The 15720-nt window shown below is 39.7% G+C and overlaps 1 protein-coding gene across 2 annotated transcripts; it reads left to right on the forward strand.

Annotated features, from left to right (window-relative positions):
• The first annotated feature begins 1083 nt into the window (after positions 1–1083).
• LOC306645821 (uncharacterized protein) lies at positions 1084–15265 on the forward strand. Of its 2 annotated transcripts, none has more exons than XR_013759735.1 (3): positions 1084–1210; positions 4468–4644; positions 8938–15265. XR_013759735.1 is itself a non-coding variant. In XM_079113954.1 (3 exons), exons 1-3 carry the CDS (start codon positions 3535–3537, stop codon positions 8998–9000), a joined length of 264 nt encoding a protein of 87 aa, XP_078970080.1. In that variant the 5' UTR covers positions 3401–3534; the 3' UTR covers positions 9001–15265. The 2 variants fall into 2 exon arrangements, 1 of the variants encoding a protein (XP_078970080.1); XM_079113954.1 differs by lacking the exon at positions 1084–1210 and adding an exon at positions 3401–3558.
• The last annotated feature ends 455 nt before the right edge of the window (positions 15266–15720 follow it).

Below are 15720 nucleotides of genomic sequence, written 5' to 3' on the forward strand. Positions count from 1 at the left end.
TATTTAGAGACAGAAATATGCTACAGTCCAGGACAAGAATTTCAATCAACAATAAAATATATAATGCCAGGATTATTATAATCAGCATCACAAAAGAAACACAAGAAGTGATATCATTATGTACACTGGCAAGTGGTTATTTGAGATTTCTGCTCAGTTTGAGGCCTAAATTCTCTTAACTTTGAAAAGTATAATAAAAATGATGTTTGGAAAGAAAAACAGAACCTCTTTTGGAAGCAAGAGGTCTAAGAGAGGTCCTGGTTTTCTTTCCAGATATCATTTTTAAGAAAGCAGGAATGAAATAAAGAAGAACAACTTAGCTGAATCCAAATGTAAGAATTATCATCAAAATGACACCAACCAGCTGTAAGCCAACCCTACCTAGAACAATACCAAAAGAAAAAAGAAAAAAAAAAAATGCCACACATTACAGTGAGTTTGGTGTTCAAGAGTAAGACAACCTTCCTTAAAATAAGAGTGGTAGACACTGAAAGCTCATAGCTCTCTATCCCTGGCAATATTTAAAACTAATAAAAACAGGCCACTGAGGTCTGTAGGTGCAGCTCTGTAAGGTGCCTAGACAAGTTCCATTTTTGCAAGTTAAACTTCAGTCTAATCCAGTCGATTTAATGAATTAGAGCTGGGAAGAAAGACCTCTAGAGCTGTATGTCAGAGAGCTCACACACCGATGTGGTTGTGTCACTGCAGGATGCTGATTTTAAGTCCTTTGGGTATAAACCTAGAAGTGGGAGAGCTGGGTCAAATGGTGATTTCATTCCAGGTTTTCTGAGGAATCTCCATACTACTTTCCATAATGGCTGCACCAATTTGCAGTCCCACCAGCAATGTATGAGTGTCCCTTTTTCCCCACATCCTCACCAACATTTACTGTTGCCTATATTCTCGATAATTGCCATTCTGACTGAAGTGAGATGGAATCTTAGAGTAGTTTTGATTTGCATTTCTCTAATTGCTAGAGATGTTGAGCATTTTTTCATACATTTACTGTATTTCTTCTGCAAGCTCTTCAGTTCCTTAGCCCATTTATTGATTGGGTTATATATTTTTTTTTAAGCTCAACTTACAATAGCTCAACCATGGAGCCAACCTAGGTGCCCTTCAACAGATGAATAGATAAAGAAAATGTGATATATATACACAATGGAATATCACTCAGCCTTAAAGAAGAGTGAAATTATGGCATTTGCAGGTAAATGGATGGAGCTGGAGAATATCATGCTAAGCAAAAGAAGTCAATCCCCCAAAACCAAAGGCCAAATATTTCCTCTGATATGCAGATGCTAATTCACAATGGGGGGGTGGCTAGGGAAGAAGAGAGTTACTTTAGATTAGGTAAAGGGGAGTGTAGAAAGGGGAGGGGATATGAGGTAGGAAGGACAGAATGAATCAGACATTATTACCCTAAGTATATGTATAACTATGTGACATGTGGGATTCTATATCATGTACAACCAGAAGAATGAGAAATTATACTCCATTTATGTATGATATATCAAAGTGCAATCTACTGTCATGTATAACTATTTAGAACAAAAGAAACAGTAAATAAATTTTTTAAAAAATTCCTTCCTTTAAAAGCTTAATTTTGGATAAGAAATCTTCCTTCCTCTTAAAGTTTTCTTTTTGAGAGAGAGAGAGAGAAAGAGAGAGAGCACTCCCACAATTGTATCCATACTTAACATCCAACTTGTGAAACAATTGAGCAAAATGTAGGCTCAGACAAAACAGTTTCTCTAAAAGAAACTTTGTGACAAAAACAATAATTTTAGAATAATTTTTAGAATAATTTTGGGTCTCTCCGGTCTTCTGTCTTGCTAAACTATATGGGAAACTAGAATTTCAACTGGATATGGTAGAGTCATTCAGCTTGAACCCAAAAAGATGCTGTTGCCAAAACCACACTATTCTGGTTTCCTTTTTTAGGATAAATTAAAAGAACATCCATGTTCTTGCACAAATAAATTCAGTAGATCTCTTTTCTTATATTGCATATGTGTTTAGCATTTGTTCAATGATTATTCATTCAACATATCACAAAAGGCCAAATATTTAGGTGATACTTTATAATACTTAAAGCACCTTATCTAGAATTTTTCTGATCCTTACAACAACTCCACTAAGCAAGCTCAGAATTTTATCATTTTAATGACTCTAAAACTAAGGTTCAAAAAAGTTAAGTGACTGAATAATGTTTACACAGCTATTAAACGTTAAAGACTAAAACTAGGTTCGGGTGATTAAACTTTCAAGACTGTATTTGACCATCTACCCTACTTTCTCCATCCTTTAAGAGTTTCTAGTATAGCAAGTTAGAGGCTGTGAGATAGGCAAAGACTATTATTATAAGTAACTCCACAGGACAATGCAAAACTCACACAAATCTATATATAATCAAGGAGTTAAAGAGTGGTGTAAATCACAAGTGTTGCTAGAATATAGATAACTGACAAATTGGGATGATCAGATGACTCCTGTGTTGATTATGGATGTGGGACTTGGTACCCTAAAAATATGGATAAGGTTTTTTAAGACTAAGAAGTGAAGGAAAACTATTTTAGGTAAAGCAAATGACAGAAACACAGTGGGAATCCCAGTGGTGGATTCAAAAGCCATGAAAAGATTATCAGGAGTACAAAGTTCACACACAGTGGGATCGGTGGCAGGATCGATCTGGGAAAACCTTAAAGTGAGATAGAATTAATATCATCCAAATCTTTTTGCTGTAGACACTTAATAGTCTGATAATATTTATTTATCAAAGTACCTTAGAGCAGTTACTATCCCTGTTTTCCAGAAAAGGAAACTGAAATTCCAGCAGTAGAAAGTGGTTTGTTCAAGACCACAAACTACTACAGTGAATTGCAAAAATGGGCACAAATTCCTTCTGTCCTAGGAAGCGGCCTTAGTCTATTTTCTGCAGCTATAACTGAATACCACAGACTGGGTAACTTGTGAAGAGTGAAGATTTATTCAGCTTATGGTTCTGGAGGCTGAGAGGTCCAAGGTCAGGGCCACATCTGATAAGGTTCTTCTTGCTCTACAGAGTCCCTGTGTGGGACAGGATATCACATGAAAAGGGCACATACAAGAGACTGCATTAAACTGGCTTTTGTAACAGACCCATCCTGGAGATAATTCATTAAATAGTTGATCCATGAATGGATTAATCCATTAGCAAGGGCAGAGCACTATATGGCCTAATCACCCTTTAAAGGTCCCTCCCGGTCCCACTTCATAGTGGGGATTAAATTTCAACCTGAGTTTTTGTGTTTGGTTTGGAGGTTTCTTTCTTTCTTTCTTTCTTTAATAATTATTTTTAAACTTGATTTTTTGCAGTGCTGGGGATTGAACCCAGGACCTTGTGTTTTCGAGGCACATACTCTACCAACTGAGCTATATCCCCAGCCCAGAGGTTTCTTATTCATTGTTTTGGAGGGTCTCTCTGTGATGCCCAGGGTGGCCCTGAACTCTCAGTCCTCCTGCTCAGCTTCTTGAGGAGCTTGGAAAACAGGCATGCACCACCATGCAACTCTTAAGGTCAGTTTTGAGGGGATCATTAAACCAATGTGAAAGCATTTCCCCTTTCAATATACCTTTGCCTCTCCTCCAAAAATGAAGTATAGGCTAATTCTCCAACCCTTGATTCAGGACTGGCCTTGTGGCCTTCTGACTAAAATGTGGCAGAAGTGACATAATTTGACTTCCAAGCCTAGGAGACCAGCAAGTCCTTGCGAGTTCAGTTTTTTCAACTTGAAACACTTCCCTAAGAACACAATAGAAAAGGCAGCTGGACTAGCCTCTTGGAGAACAAGAAGAGAACCGAGGCACCATGGCCAACTGCCACCAGATACTGCCAGATATGAATGAGGCCATCTGGGACTCTCTAGTCTAGCCATCCCTTCTTTGGTTGTAGCTACATGAATAAGACCAGGCAGGCCTTACTGGCAGGAAACATCCAGCCAACACAGAAATCAAAAGTAGTAACTCTTGTTTTCAGGGATTTCTCATCCCAATTCCTTCTAGCATGCAACTTCCTGAAATGCCAGGATAATGGGGTTGGAATTTTTCCAGTTATTAATTGGAAGCTATCTAAAGTATTTGAGCTGGGGAATGGAAGGAAAACTATTTTAAACAATTAAGTTAGCATTCTAAACTTGTAGAGAAGAAAGTTGCCGTGCTTAATGATTGTAATATTCCAGGCTCTAGTTAGTACTAGAAGAGTAGTGTGGCCCGAGAATGTTGGTGGCCTGCCTAATATCCATTCTTTCCTTTGCTCATAGTAATAAAAACCCACACATTTTCTGACCACATGGCCATCCAGAATGAAAGCTAGATTTACAGACCTACTTTGTAGATAGTTATGACCACAAGACAAAGTTCAGGGCTTAAAATTACAGAAGTGTTACACAGGGGCTGTCTTTGCCCCTCCTTCCCTTGTTCTTTCAGGCTACTTCTAGCCTGGAGCGAGGACATTGGGCCGTATACTCAACCACCACCTCGGATCATGAGGAGAAGGACGATGCATTAGAGACTTCAGAGCTGGAAGATGCCTGCTTCCCCAGTGACCCCATGCGACCATCATACCATTCCTCTGAACTTTGCATCATTTTTCTGTCAGAAAAGGTAAACTATTATCTTGATAAAGCTATCATTATTTTGAAATTTTTGTCACATTTAACTCTGCTGATACTTCATAATTGATGTAAGAAAAATACAGGAAAGCCTGCATCGAAGATTTGGTGTAGGCTCAGATATAAGAGATGGAGATTATATAAAAAATAAAAAAAGGTTCGAACCTGGATGATTAAAGTCATTATGTCATTTTTTTCTTCCATGTATATAGTTCCCATCCCCCAACAAACACCTCAGGGAATTTGGAATCTTGGGAATTTTTTCAGTCAATCTTCTAATTCCATAGTCCCAACACTCCAAGTACCAAGTCAGAACAGTGGCCCTTTCCCAAATGCAGCACAGAAAATATTCTCTGGAGGCTTCTGTAGGTTATTCAATGTCAACATTTCAATCCTTCTCTTACTTGTGTAGAGTTCTCTTATCCCAAAAACACTACAAAGCTGTATCATTTTATTAGGAAAAATCCATCACTCCAGATAGAAAGAAATGGTGCCCAGGATGCCTGGCGTATATTCATCAATGCAAGGAGACAAGAACCTCTAACTTCCTGAAGCTTCCTTCATGGAAGGGAGAGGCCAAGAAAGAACAATAAGGACAATCAGGAAAGTAAATGATATGGCAGGTCCAACAGTGTTACAGCTTCCATAAAAAAAGGCAAAGAGGGTTCACTATGAAGACCAGAGTGTCCTGAGCAGGGTGAGAAGGGGCCCAAGCCCATTTAGCAAGATCCACCCTTCTCTAGAAGGAAGATTACCTAGAGTTCACAAATTTTCAGAGAAAAGAAACTTGTAAACATCCACAAAATATATAGTTCATTTCAGATTCATTTGCAAGAATTATAGTACTTTCAATTCTTTTGGGTCAATGAGATATTCTGCGAGGTTGATCAAAATGTGGATGGGACCCACTACTTCTCTGTTTAGAAAAATAAAATACTCAATAAATTAACATGACCAATGACACCATTTGATAATTAAAGAAATAATGATGATAATAATATTAATATAGCTCAACTTTATTGACCTTTTAATACATACCAAGCACTATGAAACTGCTTAACAGATGATTTCTTAGAGGAGATGCTCTTGCAATAGAGACTTTCCTATGAAGTACTTTTTATAAGAACAGAATCAGAAAGGTGTTTCTACAGGTCACAAAATATGTACGTGACTTTGTGTGTGTGTGCCAGCCTTGTAAATATTGGGATACTCTACATGGCTGAGGCACCTAAAAAGTTTCATAAATATTTAGATATTAACTGGTTTAAGATGATATTAACTGAAACCTTTTGAATATGCTATTGGGTTGGAGGATAGTTTGTGCTATTAATTTGTTGGCTGCTGCTTAAATGAAAAGAATTACCATGCACTGTAATGTTCATCCTAATCAAGTGATGCTTGAAGATTGAATTTCAGACTGTAAATATGGTGCACACATTTGTCTCTGAATGAGACTTTGCATCCCAGCTGTTGAAACATTTGGGAAGGTGAAAGTTTTGTGGACTAATAGATTCCTGTGGCAGGGCATAAACTTAATGCAGCAGAGATGTTTTCACTGAACAGACAAATCATCTCATCCTTCATACATACACACTCATTATGAGTACACTTCAGCAAAATTTATTCTTCCAAGAAGGGTCTGCAAAAGTGGGTAAGATGTACCTGATGAGGAAGAGTAGTTTCTCCTTCTAAAACACAGGAAATTTGGGGAAGTAGAAGTTTGGACGAGTCTCAAGACACTGGCTGAGGGTACGTCAATTTTTTAAGCAATTATTTAAATGTCATGAAACATGTTTTTATTTATGGCAAGAGTAAACAAGGCCAGAAAAAAAATGAGGTCATTAATAAAGTGATTATTTATTTGCTTAGAAATTATAATGGTGTAGCCCAGCCCTAAAACTTTATGGCATAGATCTAAATCAATACAAAATTTTAAATAACTTGTTAAAAAGTCAAATAACTAGTAACTGCTAGAATTAAGATTTGAGCTGACATTTGATTCCAAAAGCAGTTTGACCAGTGTCCTTCACACACACACACACACACACACACACACACACACACACACACACAATTCACACACACTTCCACTTTATGGAGTTGGTTGAGCAATTTATCCCTTGTTTTTTTTTTTTTGTTTTTTTTTTTTAATGTGTAAGACTCTCAATGGATAATTTTTGGGTTATTATTTGGATAGGAAGCCTCTATGCTATCTTCTTTTCATAATAGGATTCATATTATTATTTTAGGAAAAAAAATTCTCCCAAATATTAGTCCACGGACACCAGAATGACTTCTATTCCAACATTAGGAATAGGTTGGCTTGAGTCTTGGCCAGAGAATTTCATTCTCCTGGTCACAGTATTGGATTGTGTAGACCTGACAATTAACCTAAGTCAGACTCAAAGAGACACTCTGGTGGGCTACTAAGAGAAAACAGATTCTCTTTGCACCCAGACATTAAATTGGAAGGGAGTAATGCCACCATCATGCTACCATATGGAGTCGGAGAATGAAGTCAGACTTAGAAAAAGCAGAGCTAGATCCAAGACAGGGGACTTCTGAGTCCCTAACTTCAGTCATGTCCAAATCCAACCCTACTTCTACCCGTTACATTTACATGAACTCATAAACCACCTCTTATGTAACACACACAAACACACAACTCCAAACCCAGCGTCCACGATGAAGGAACTCGGAGGGGAGGCGAGGCTTTCCTGTTTCTCTCTTCTATCTCCAAACTGTACATAGAAAAACACCCGAGCATGGTGTTGGCTGTAACATAATCCAGGCTAAATGAGGAAATTGCAAAGCTGAGGCTGAAATAGACACCACATCCTTAACTCAATCTCATTGAATCTTTTTAAAACAAAATGAAAAAGGAAAGGACAAAGACAAATCATCCCTGGGAGCAGGATCTCCTCAGCCAGCCTCGACTCAGGCTGGTCTGTCTTTTGTCAGCGTAGGCCCAGACTCTGGCAAGGTCAGTGTACTTTTGTTGAGCATTATCATTGGCTACATAAACAAGGCCTATCTTCACAGCAGCAATAGCATGCACACACACACCCTACATTAATGCTTTCTGGCTTTCCTATTGCTCTGTCCCAGACAGAGACAAAGTTTCTGAGGCCTGAACAACTTAAAGGGGAAATGCTGTATTTCCTAAAATGAGAGCAGGGTACTGCTTTTTCTCCCACAATTAGCATCCACGTCTCCAAAAAAACCAGGCAAACAAAAGCCAAGGAAGCAGGGACAGCTGCTTCCCAAGGGTTAACAGCAGATCAAAATCAAATGGCACGCTTCACCGTGTCTTCTGCATGACTGATACTGCAATCGATCTGCAGCGGTTCATTTTCTCTCTGGAATCTCTGCCTACTGAGAACAAATACAAACACATGTGGAACCAATAGGAAGCAGACTAAGGGCTTTAAGAGTTCTGCACCAACCTGTGTCAGAGAGCTCTCACTTAGCAGATGGGGCAATTAATAAAAGGGTCCAACGGTATGACTGTGTCAAGGTGCCTTGAAGTGCTAACAATCCTCTTTTGTCTTCCTACTGTAGAGTACAGATGGATTCGGATTCAGAATAAGCACTGTATTGTGCCCCAGCGTGCTCTTTTACAGTGTCCCAGTATTAACAGAGGGCCAGGTGTCCTATGCCTCCCATGTTAAAGACAAACATGATACTGATTCTGTCTCCCTGGTAGCATTTTAAGTGCTGACGTGATCACTAATCTGGGGGAAATTAAACTTTATAAGTAAATCGGCCTTTCAAAAATACCTGAAAAGGAAGGATTTGCCTTCAGTGGATTGCCGGTGTGTGCACACCCCTTGTTCCCATTGATTCTAATCACAAATGCGTAATTCTTGCCCTTCAGCCAACAGCTAGGGTTTATTAAAACCACTCGAGGCTGAGCTTCGAGCAGGTGCTACTTTATTTGTTTAAGGTGTAGAAAATGAAGGGTCATGAGTAGTTACAGGAGGTCACGTGGGTTTTCTGCCAACAGGAGCCCGGGAGTTCTGGTGAATTTCCAGCTCAGTTCATTGCCTTCGGCCTCAGCCTCTCACTTGGGGCTTCACACGTTCTCTAGGCCCCTGCAGTCAAAGACAGGAACCGCTTTTCTTCCCCTCTGAACCAGGCCAGAGGAGTGGAAATGTGTCTGTCACTTCGGAGGCAGCTGCATGAAACTGAGAATGTGCTCTGCTGCCCAAACTGAATGCCGACTTAGGGAGATTTGGATTGCTCCAGTTTAAATGGCCAATCTCTCATAATTCTTTTCCCATAGACATCAAAACACTATGAGGAAAGCAGCACGCTGGATGTTTGGTGGTGGAGTCTGCATCCCTGAACCTTTATGATATATGAGATGGACTGCAGGAGGCCATTGGCTGTCCAGGGGCCTTCTTTTGGAATTTCCCCTTCACTCATCATTCAGTGGAATCGGCATCTGGAACAAGCAGATAAAAAGAAAGCTCATCCGCTCACTTAGACAGTCAATTAGGGGGCATAGAAATCTCCCTGGGCTGTTTGTTGTTGCACTGGTTGTGATGTTAGAAGGTCGTTTTCCTATGTGGGCTGAGGGCCAAGCAATAATTTACTTTGCTAAACTAAGAATCAAAATTTTATTAAATTCCACAGAAATTTCTTGAGCTTTAAATCTTGCTTGTTCCAAACTTCAGTTTTAAGACCTTTTTAAATTGAATTAAGTTTTTCAGCTGAAGAGAAAGTTCTAGATTACTTTGTCAGACATTGTAATTTAGAGATCAATGCTGGAGAAACCAAGCAATTTGGGGAAAGTTATATATGCAGAGGCAGAATCAGGGTTAGGCTGAGCTCAGGTCTTTTGATAAGACCCAAAAGTGAGCCCAGTGCCCTCTCTTCCACACAGCTCCTTCATGATTCAAGGGCACTCTGTTTCCTGTAATGCAGTAAGGCCTCACCTTTGGGCCCAGCCCTTGTGTTTGGGGAATGAAAAAGGAAACTGCTCTGCTAATTCTTCTTTCAAAGAAAGATTGAAAACAACATATCCACAGTTTTTTGGCAGAGTAATATCTGTTTTTCCCTCAGGTCTTTTTTCCTTACAAGGAGAAGGTGGGTAACATTGACTACTTTCAGACTAGAGGTCATGTCTGTCATAAAAAATACAAAGGAAAAAAATGTGTGTTCACATGAATAGTTACTTGACTTATCTCACAATAAAATTCTTTGGCAAAGTATTCATTATCTAATCCCTGCCCTGCTTCATGGCTTCCCACAATTTTTGAAAGAACATTTGAATACTTTAGCTTAGTGTTCTGTTTATACGTGAAATGATTCCTGCTTTCCACCCTAGTCTCCTCTGCTGTGCTGCAAATGTCACCCACCAAAATATGTTCTCCTTTCTCTAATAACAGTTAAGATAGACATATAAGTCTGGAGCCAGAACTAGGTTCTCCCAATGCAAGTTGAAAGGGTGAGCCTCTTCCAGTTCTGAGCTGTAAATCAATACACATGTACTTTCCATACTTTTTGCCATTCCTATGGGTTAGAACATAGTGTGGGGAAAAGTTTTAACCAATCAAATGAACACTCAAGGGAGCTGTGGATCAATGAGATAGAAGCAAACTGGATCCTTGAATAATCACACAGAGCAGAGCTGCTTGCCAGCCTAAACCATCTGGACTACTACACCATAAGCTCCTTTTTTCTGAAGCTATTTTATATTTAGGTCTCTCAGATACAGTAGAGTAACCTTTACCTTAACTCATACACACCCTTTATTTAGCCATAGGTTGGGGCCACTAGAAATCAGTCTCTGAGACTCTGATACATATGGAGGAGACTCTAGTACAACCAGGAGGTTGACCAGAGAGTACTCTGGATATTATAATGGAAAAGGCAGCAGAATTTGGCAGAAGGAGAATAGGAACCACATGCTATGGTAACAGAGGCCACAGATAATTCTAGAGGGATCACTAGATTTGAAATGGTCTCTCAGAGTTGTCGAGGCAAGAGTCTCTAACTCCACATTGACCAGTCATTACATGCAGGCTGCCTATGGGGAAAAGAGGGGAATATGAGCAAGATGCTATCTTTGGCTGAGGAAAATACCTGGGTAGGGGCCCAGTTGAAACCCTAGGGTCACCAGCATGTCCAGTAGCTGGGCATGATTACCTCAACCCACAAGTGGGATCTGGGTAATACCCTAGCAGCATGCACTTCTGTCTGCCCCTTGCACTTCTCAGACCCACATGCTTCATATAATTAGTTCTTGAGACCACAAATCATGAACTCTGGTTGGTCTCCTTCCTTATGGAAGCTTACAAGAGGAAATGGATGAACTTCAGCCCCCACGACTGCAGTGGGTCTCAGTGTTGAAATTGATTCTCATTGTCCCCTCCTCTATCACCTTCTCTAGATTCCTCTCACTCTCAGCGAGTTCTTCTGCTGGTCTAGACAGCTCACTTAATGGGATGACTCAGAACTTCCCCCATAAGAGATTTAAGCCCTTGGTCTCCACAGACTTCCCAGGCTTTTCCTGCTGCACGGTCCTATAGTAGAGAGGCACTGAGGGAGGCTCCATAGATCACCTGTGCAAAACTTACAGTTCTCTGTGTCCCTAATGTGACAGTAGCACTACTACCACCTGGTGATCAGGGTTAATTACGCCACGCAGGATGATTACTCTTTTTTTTTTTTTTTTTTTTGCCTTTGAATCTCTTGACATGAGGAGCTTTAAGTGGCCAGAAGTTGTGTCTTCCTAAGTGATCCTCCTGGAAAAACAAGAATTCCAAACACAATGATCCCAGAGCTATGTGAGGAGAAAGTGCCCATATCTCAAGCGGATCATTGGGAATGACAATAAGAGAATCCACTTATTTCTACTCTTATATTCCTAGGCCAATGTATTCTTACTACTGTGAATGAAACATTTACTCTTCATTGATGTAGAGTAGGTATCACAACATGGGGGATGGTGTCCCATTGTCACTGGCTACAATCTCCAAATTGGAGCTCAGCTGTAGGCCAAACTATAGGTCTATTAGGTTAGTAGCTCAGATGGGTTCCATGGATTCCATGGCCATATGCCCACTGCTACAATTTCTTTGCCAAAATATGTCCCATGATATTATATAGAATTTTCCATTGGTATAACATGGGCTGTAATAGTGACAAAGGCCTCGCCTAAATCAAACTCATACCTACATATGTTGTGATTGCAGTCAAGATGAATGGTTGCTTCTTTCAAGATTGGAGGATACCAAATGTAACCAACTTGCCACTACACAGTTGATTTCCTCAAAGAACAGTACTATGTCAGCAGCTGATCATTGGTCTATGTTGCTGATACATTTGTTATTAGCCAGAATAGCTAGGTCAGCTTTCGTAAATGGAAGTCCATGCAAGGGAGTCCATGAAGATTCTCTTCCTTACAAATATATCCACCCCATTGAAACATCTATTGTGCCAACACTGGGGTGACTGCTGAAAGAGGTGGCTGATGTCAACTGGTGAAGTCTTTGTGCGTAGGTGCTTATTTCTTTTCCCTTGGTGAATGCTTAGCATATTATACAAAGATAAGTACTTATACTCACTCCCATAGGCCTGTATATATCTCTTTTCAAGTTCATTTTGTGCCACAATTCTAATATTTCTTCTTTAGATCTTTGGCCAACCAACAAAGCCATTTACCAATACCTATCAGTTTTGTATATTTTTCTCTTGGACCATTCTTATTTCCACACACAGTGTTTGACTAGGTATACCATTAGGAGCTTTGTCGATTAGAAGGACTTATTCTTACTACTTTCCCCATTAAGGTCACCCCTGGTTAGGACTGTAATGTAGCTATAGTTCATTTTTCGCTTGCATCCTTATATTGGGCAGACCCATATATGAACCATAATTAATTTTCCTCTCCTCCTTCAATTTCTGTTTGAGACTTGGCATTTCTCACATGGTTCCAGGTCCAAAAACTATCTCAGGTCTGGGACTGGTCTGGAGGTTAACAATATTCAACCTTCTGATCATCTATCTTTCACTGCTTTTGATTGTGTAGACTAAGCAATAACTCTGACCCCATCTATTTTGCTCCTGGAGACACTAGCCCATTAACTATCTCCATACTTCCCAACTAAGCGAACACTCCAAACTTGTCATTCATTATAAAAATATACTTGCTTCTGATAGTCATCTATCACCACCTGGCCTCTATTCCTTGCACTTGTATCACCCTGTATCAGTTAGCAGTTAACTGTTCTCCAACTGCAGTCCTAACCATTGGCCACCGCTGAATGCTGGAGTCTATCTCATCAGCATATTTCCTGGTCACTTAAATAAATGAGGTGTCCATTGGGCTTTTCTAATGAACACAATCAGCTGATGAGCTTTATAGCCATATAGAGTTTTTCCATTTGAGCATGCCACTTTTTAAGTTTATTTATTTATTTATATGATCCCTCCTTGCAGCATCTGCCAGGGTACCTCAGCTATAAAAGGTGGGGAAAGCAAGAATAAACAGGGAGAAGTTGAGACAGGTCTTACTGGAAGCTCTTGAAATGGAATGATTTTCAAAACTGTTGAAATAAGGGGACTTGGTTTTTATACCTGTATATTTTAGATGAATAAGTGTCCCAGAAGAGGGTGCAAGAACTAGGACAAGGAAGCTCCCTTTGGTTAGGGACAATTCCCCAAAGTGGTTCAGCTGAGCTCGTATAGCCATCTATACTCCCCAGAACTGAAAGAGTATGTGTTTCAAACCTGAAGTGAGGGATCGTACACCAGGGAATCCGCTACATCAACACTCACTACCCTGTGCACAAAACTGGTCTTAAACATCATTCCCAAAGCATTCTCTCTTGATTTTGTACATTTTGCTTTCCCATCTAAGGTTTTCTGCACATAAGTAACTCCTAATAATTTTTCAAAATAGCTCAAAGAGCTTCTCTCTGTCTTCCCTGATCTCCCTTAGTCTACTCTGCTTTACTGACTTTCCTCTTTGCTCCCACAGTGACTTTTATCATGTTATATTGAAATGATTCTTTAAAATTGCATTAAATAGTAAACTCCTTGAGGGAAGGGACAGTATCTTATGCTCTTTTATACTCCTGATGGTGACGTGATGCCTGGCATAAAATAGGCACATCTCCAATGAGGTTTATTAAACGTGTGAGTGAGCAAATGAAAGAGTGAATAAATTAATGAATGTTCACATACGCTCTCATTTTATTTCCAAAAAGAATTTGAGGCAGCCAAGTTAAAAAAAAAAAAAAAAAAAAAAACCAACATACTGCAGCTTATGGAGTCGTAGCTCAAAATATGCAAAACCTGGCAGAAGTGCATGTCTCGCTCTATGGAACGTCACACTATTAGGGTATAAATATGGGTCTTAGAAAAACCCTCATTTCAAGCTACAGATTCCCAGATTGGTGACAGCAGGGTATCTTCTCACAAGGACCAGAGATCCCAGCCAATAGCACTTTCAAGAACGTGCAAGCAAAGAGTTAACAGTCTCACAGCTGTCTTTCATTGGAGGTGTTAATGAGGTGACAGGGGGGAAAGATTTTAAAATGAAATTGCCTTCAGTCATTCCAGCTAAATTCCAGTACAATGGAAAGACATGAACCTCTCATTCCTCCTCTTTACCAACCCCCACTCTGATGGCGTCTGACTTCAGCTGTGTGCTTGCGTGCCTTGGAGTGTCCACAATAGACTTAGAAGGGCCCACTTGGTTTCCAAACCTCAGGTGGCCTTGGTGAAGTTACTAAAGTTTGGTCACCAGAGATACTTGAATTAGAGGAAGAGATTCAAAAACTAACCTGTGATGAGACAGACCTAAGATGTCATCTGTGAGAGCAATCAGAACCCTGGGCACAAAGTCATTCCAATGTACTTTCTGCTTGTTTATCTGGAAATTCTGTTTTGCTGGCATGAATCAAAAATAAAGGAAAATATTTTAGAAGGAAAGAATCCCTAAGATACTGTCCTGACCAAGTCTTTGAAAAAGGTCTCAAACACGACCAAAGACAAAATGGCCATGCCAGTGGCAAGTTCTCAATATCCCATATGCCCACAGAGTGAAATTAAAGATGCAGAGCTGCTGCCGTGGGTAGGTATTTCTTGAAGCACCAATGATTTGAATTTCTGAGTTTACTCCACTAGGGAACAGTTGGGTTGACCTCTACATGCTATAGAGGGTACCCAAGAGACACCTTTGTATGAATTTTGACAAGCAGTTCATCTCACTGTGTCTCACATTTCTCGCCTGTTCAGAAACTACTTAATCTCTTTGAGCCTTAGTTTCCATCTCAATAAAATGGGGCACGTAAGACCTACCTATATATGCTCTAGCAAATATAAAGCAACTAGTATAATCCCTGGCCCAAAATAAATAGTAAATTCCCAGCGAGGCAGGACAATGTCTTTTCTCCTTCATGCCCCTGATGGTGACATGTTGACATAATGAGAAGACTTATTATGACTGTCCATAACTCTTTAAATCAATCTTTGATAATCTCATTGTGCTTTATATCAGGATGCTATCAAAGCAGCTCCCATTTAGGAGAAAGGGGAATGAAAGGAGAAAACTCCAGTGATTTTCAAATGATTTAATCCAGTGACAAACAGCCTTCAAGCAGACTCTTGTTTTCTAGTGAACAGATTTCATAATTATTGAACAGTATCTCTTCTAGCTCCTCAACATATGATAAATAAAATTTTCTGATGGTCATCAAAAATGCTGTAGAGGTTAGGAATAGGCCAGAGCTGCATCTATGCAAATAACTTTTAAGCATACTTCACTTACTGGATCTAGGTTGCAAGAGGTATGTGTGAGAGACCTCTAGCCCAGTTGTTTACTTTTCACTTACGAGAAACGAACAATAAGGGCTAAGGCAAGCAAAGGAAGACCATTACCATTCTCTGGGGTTGACCAATCAGGATGTACTTTTGTCATATTTTAGTTTAATATTAAAAAATAGAATTTCTGTACATGCTACTAAATTTACTATGAACCTAAAGCTGTTCTAAAACTCCATTCTATTTTAGAAACTAGGAGAGACTGGTTCAATTTCAGCATACCATTTCAGAA

This window comes from Sciurus vulgaris, assembly GCF_902686455.1.
Source record: "Sciurus vulgaris genome assembly, chromosome: 15".
Classification (NCBI taxonomy): Eukaryota; Metazoa; Chordata; class Mammalia; order Rodentia; family Sciuridae; genus Sciurus; species Sciurus vulgaris.

What these genes read in the sequence shown, in the direction of transcription:
- LOC306645821 (XM_079113954.1), top strand. Translation starts at nt 3,535, where the DNA reads ATGCACCACCATGCAACTCTTAAG. An exon ending in ACCACCATGCAACTCTTAAG is followed by an intron (nt 3,559 to 4,467) that starts GTCAGTTTTGAG and finishes TTGTTCTTTCAG; the next exon opens with GCTACTTCTAGCCTGGAGCG. An exon ending in TCATTTTTCTGTCAGAAAAG is followed by an intron (nt 4,645 to 8,937) that starts GTAAACTATTAT and finishes CTTTTCCCATAG; the next exon opens with ACATCAAAACACTATGAGGA.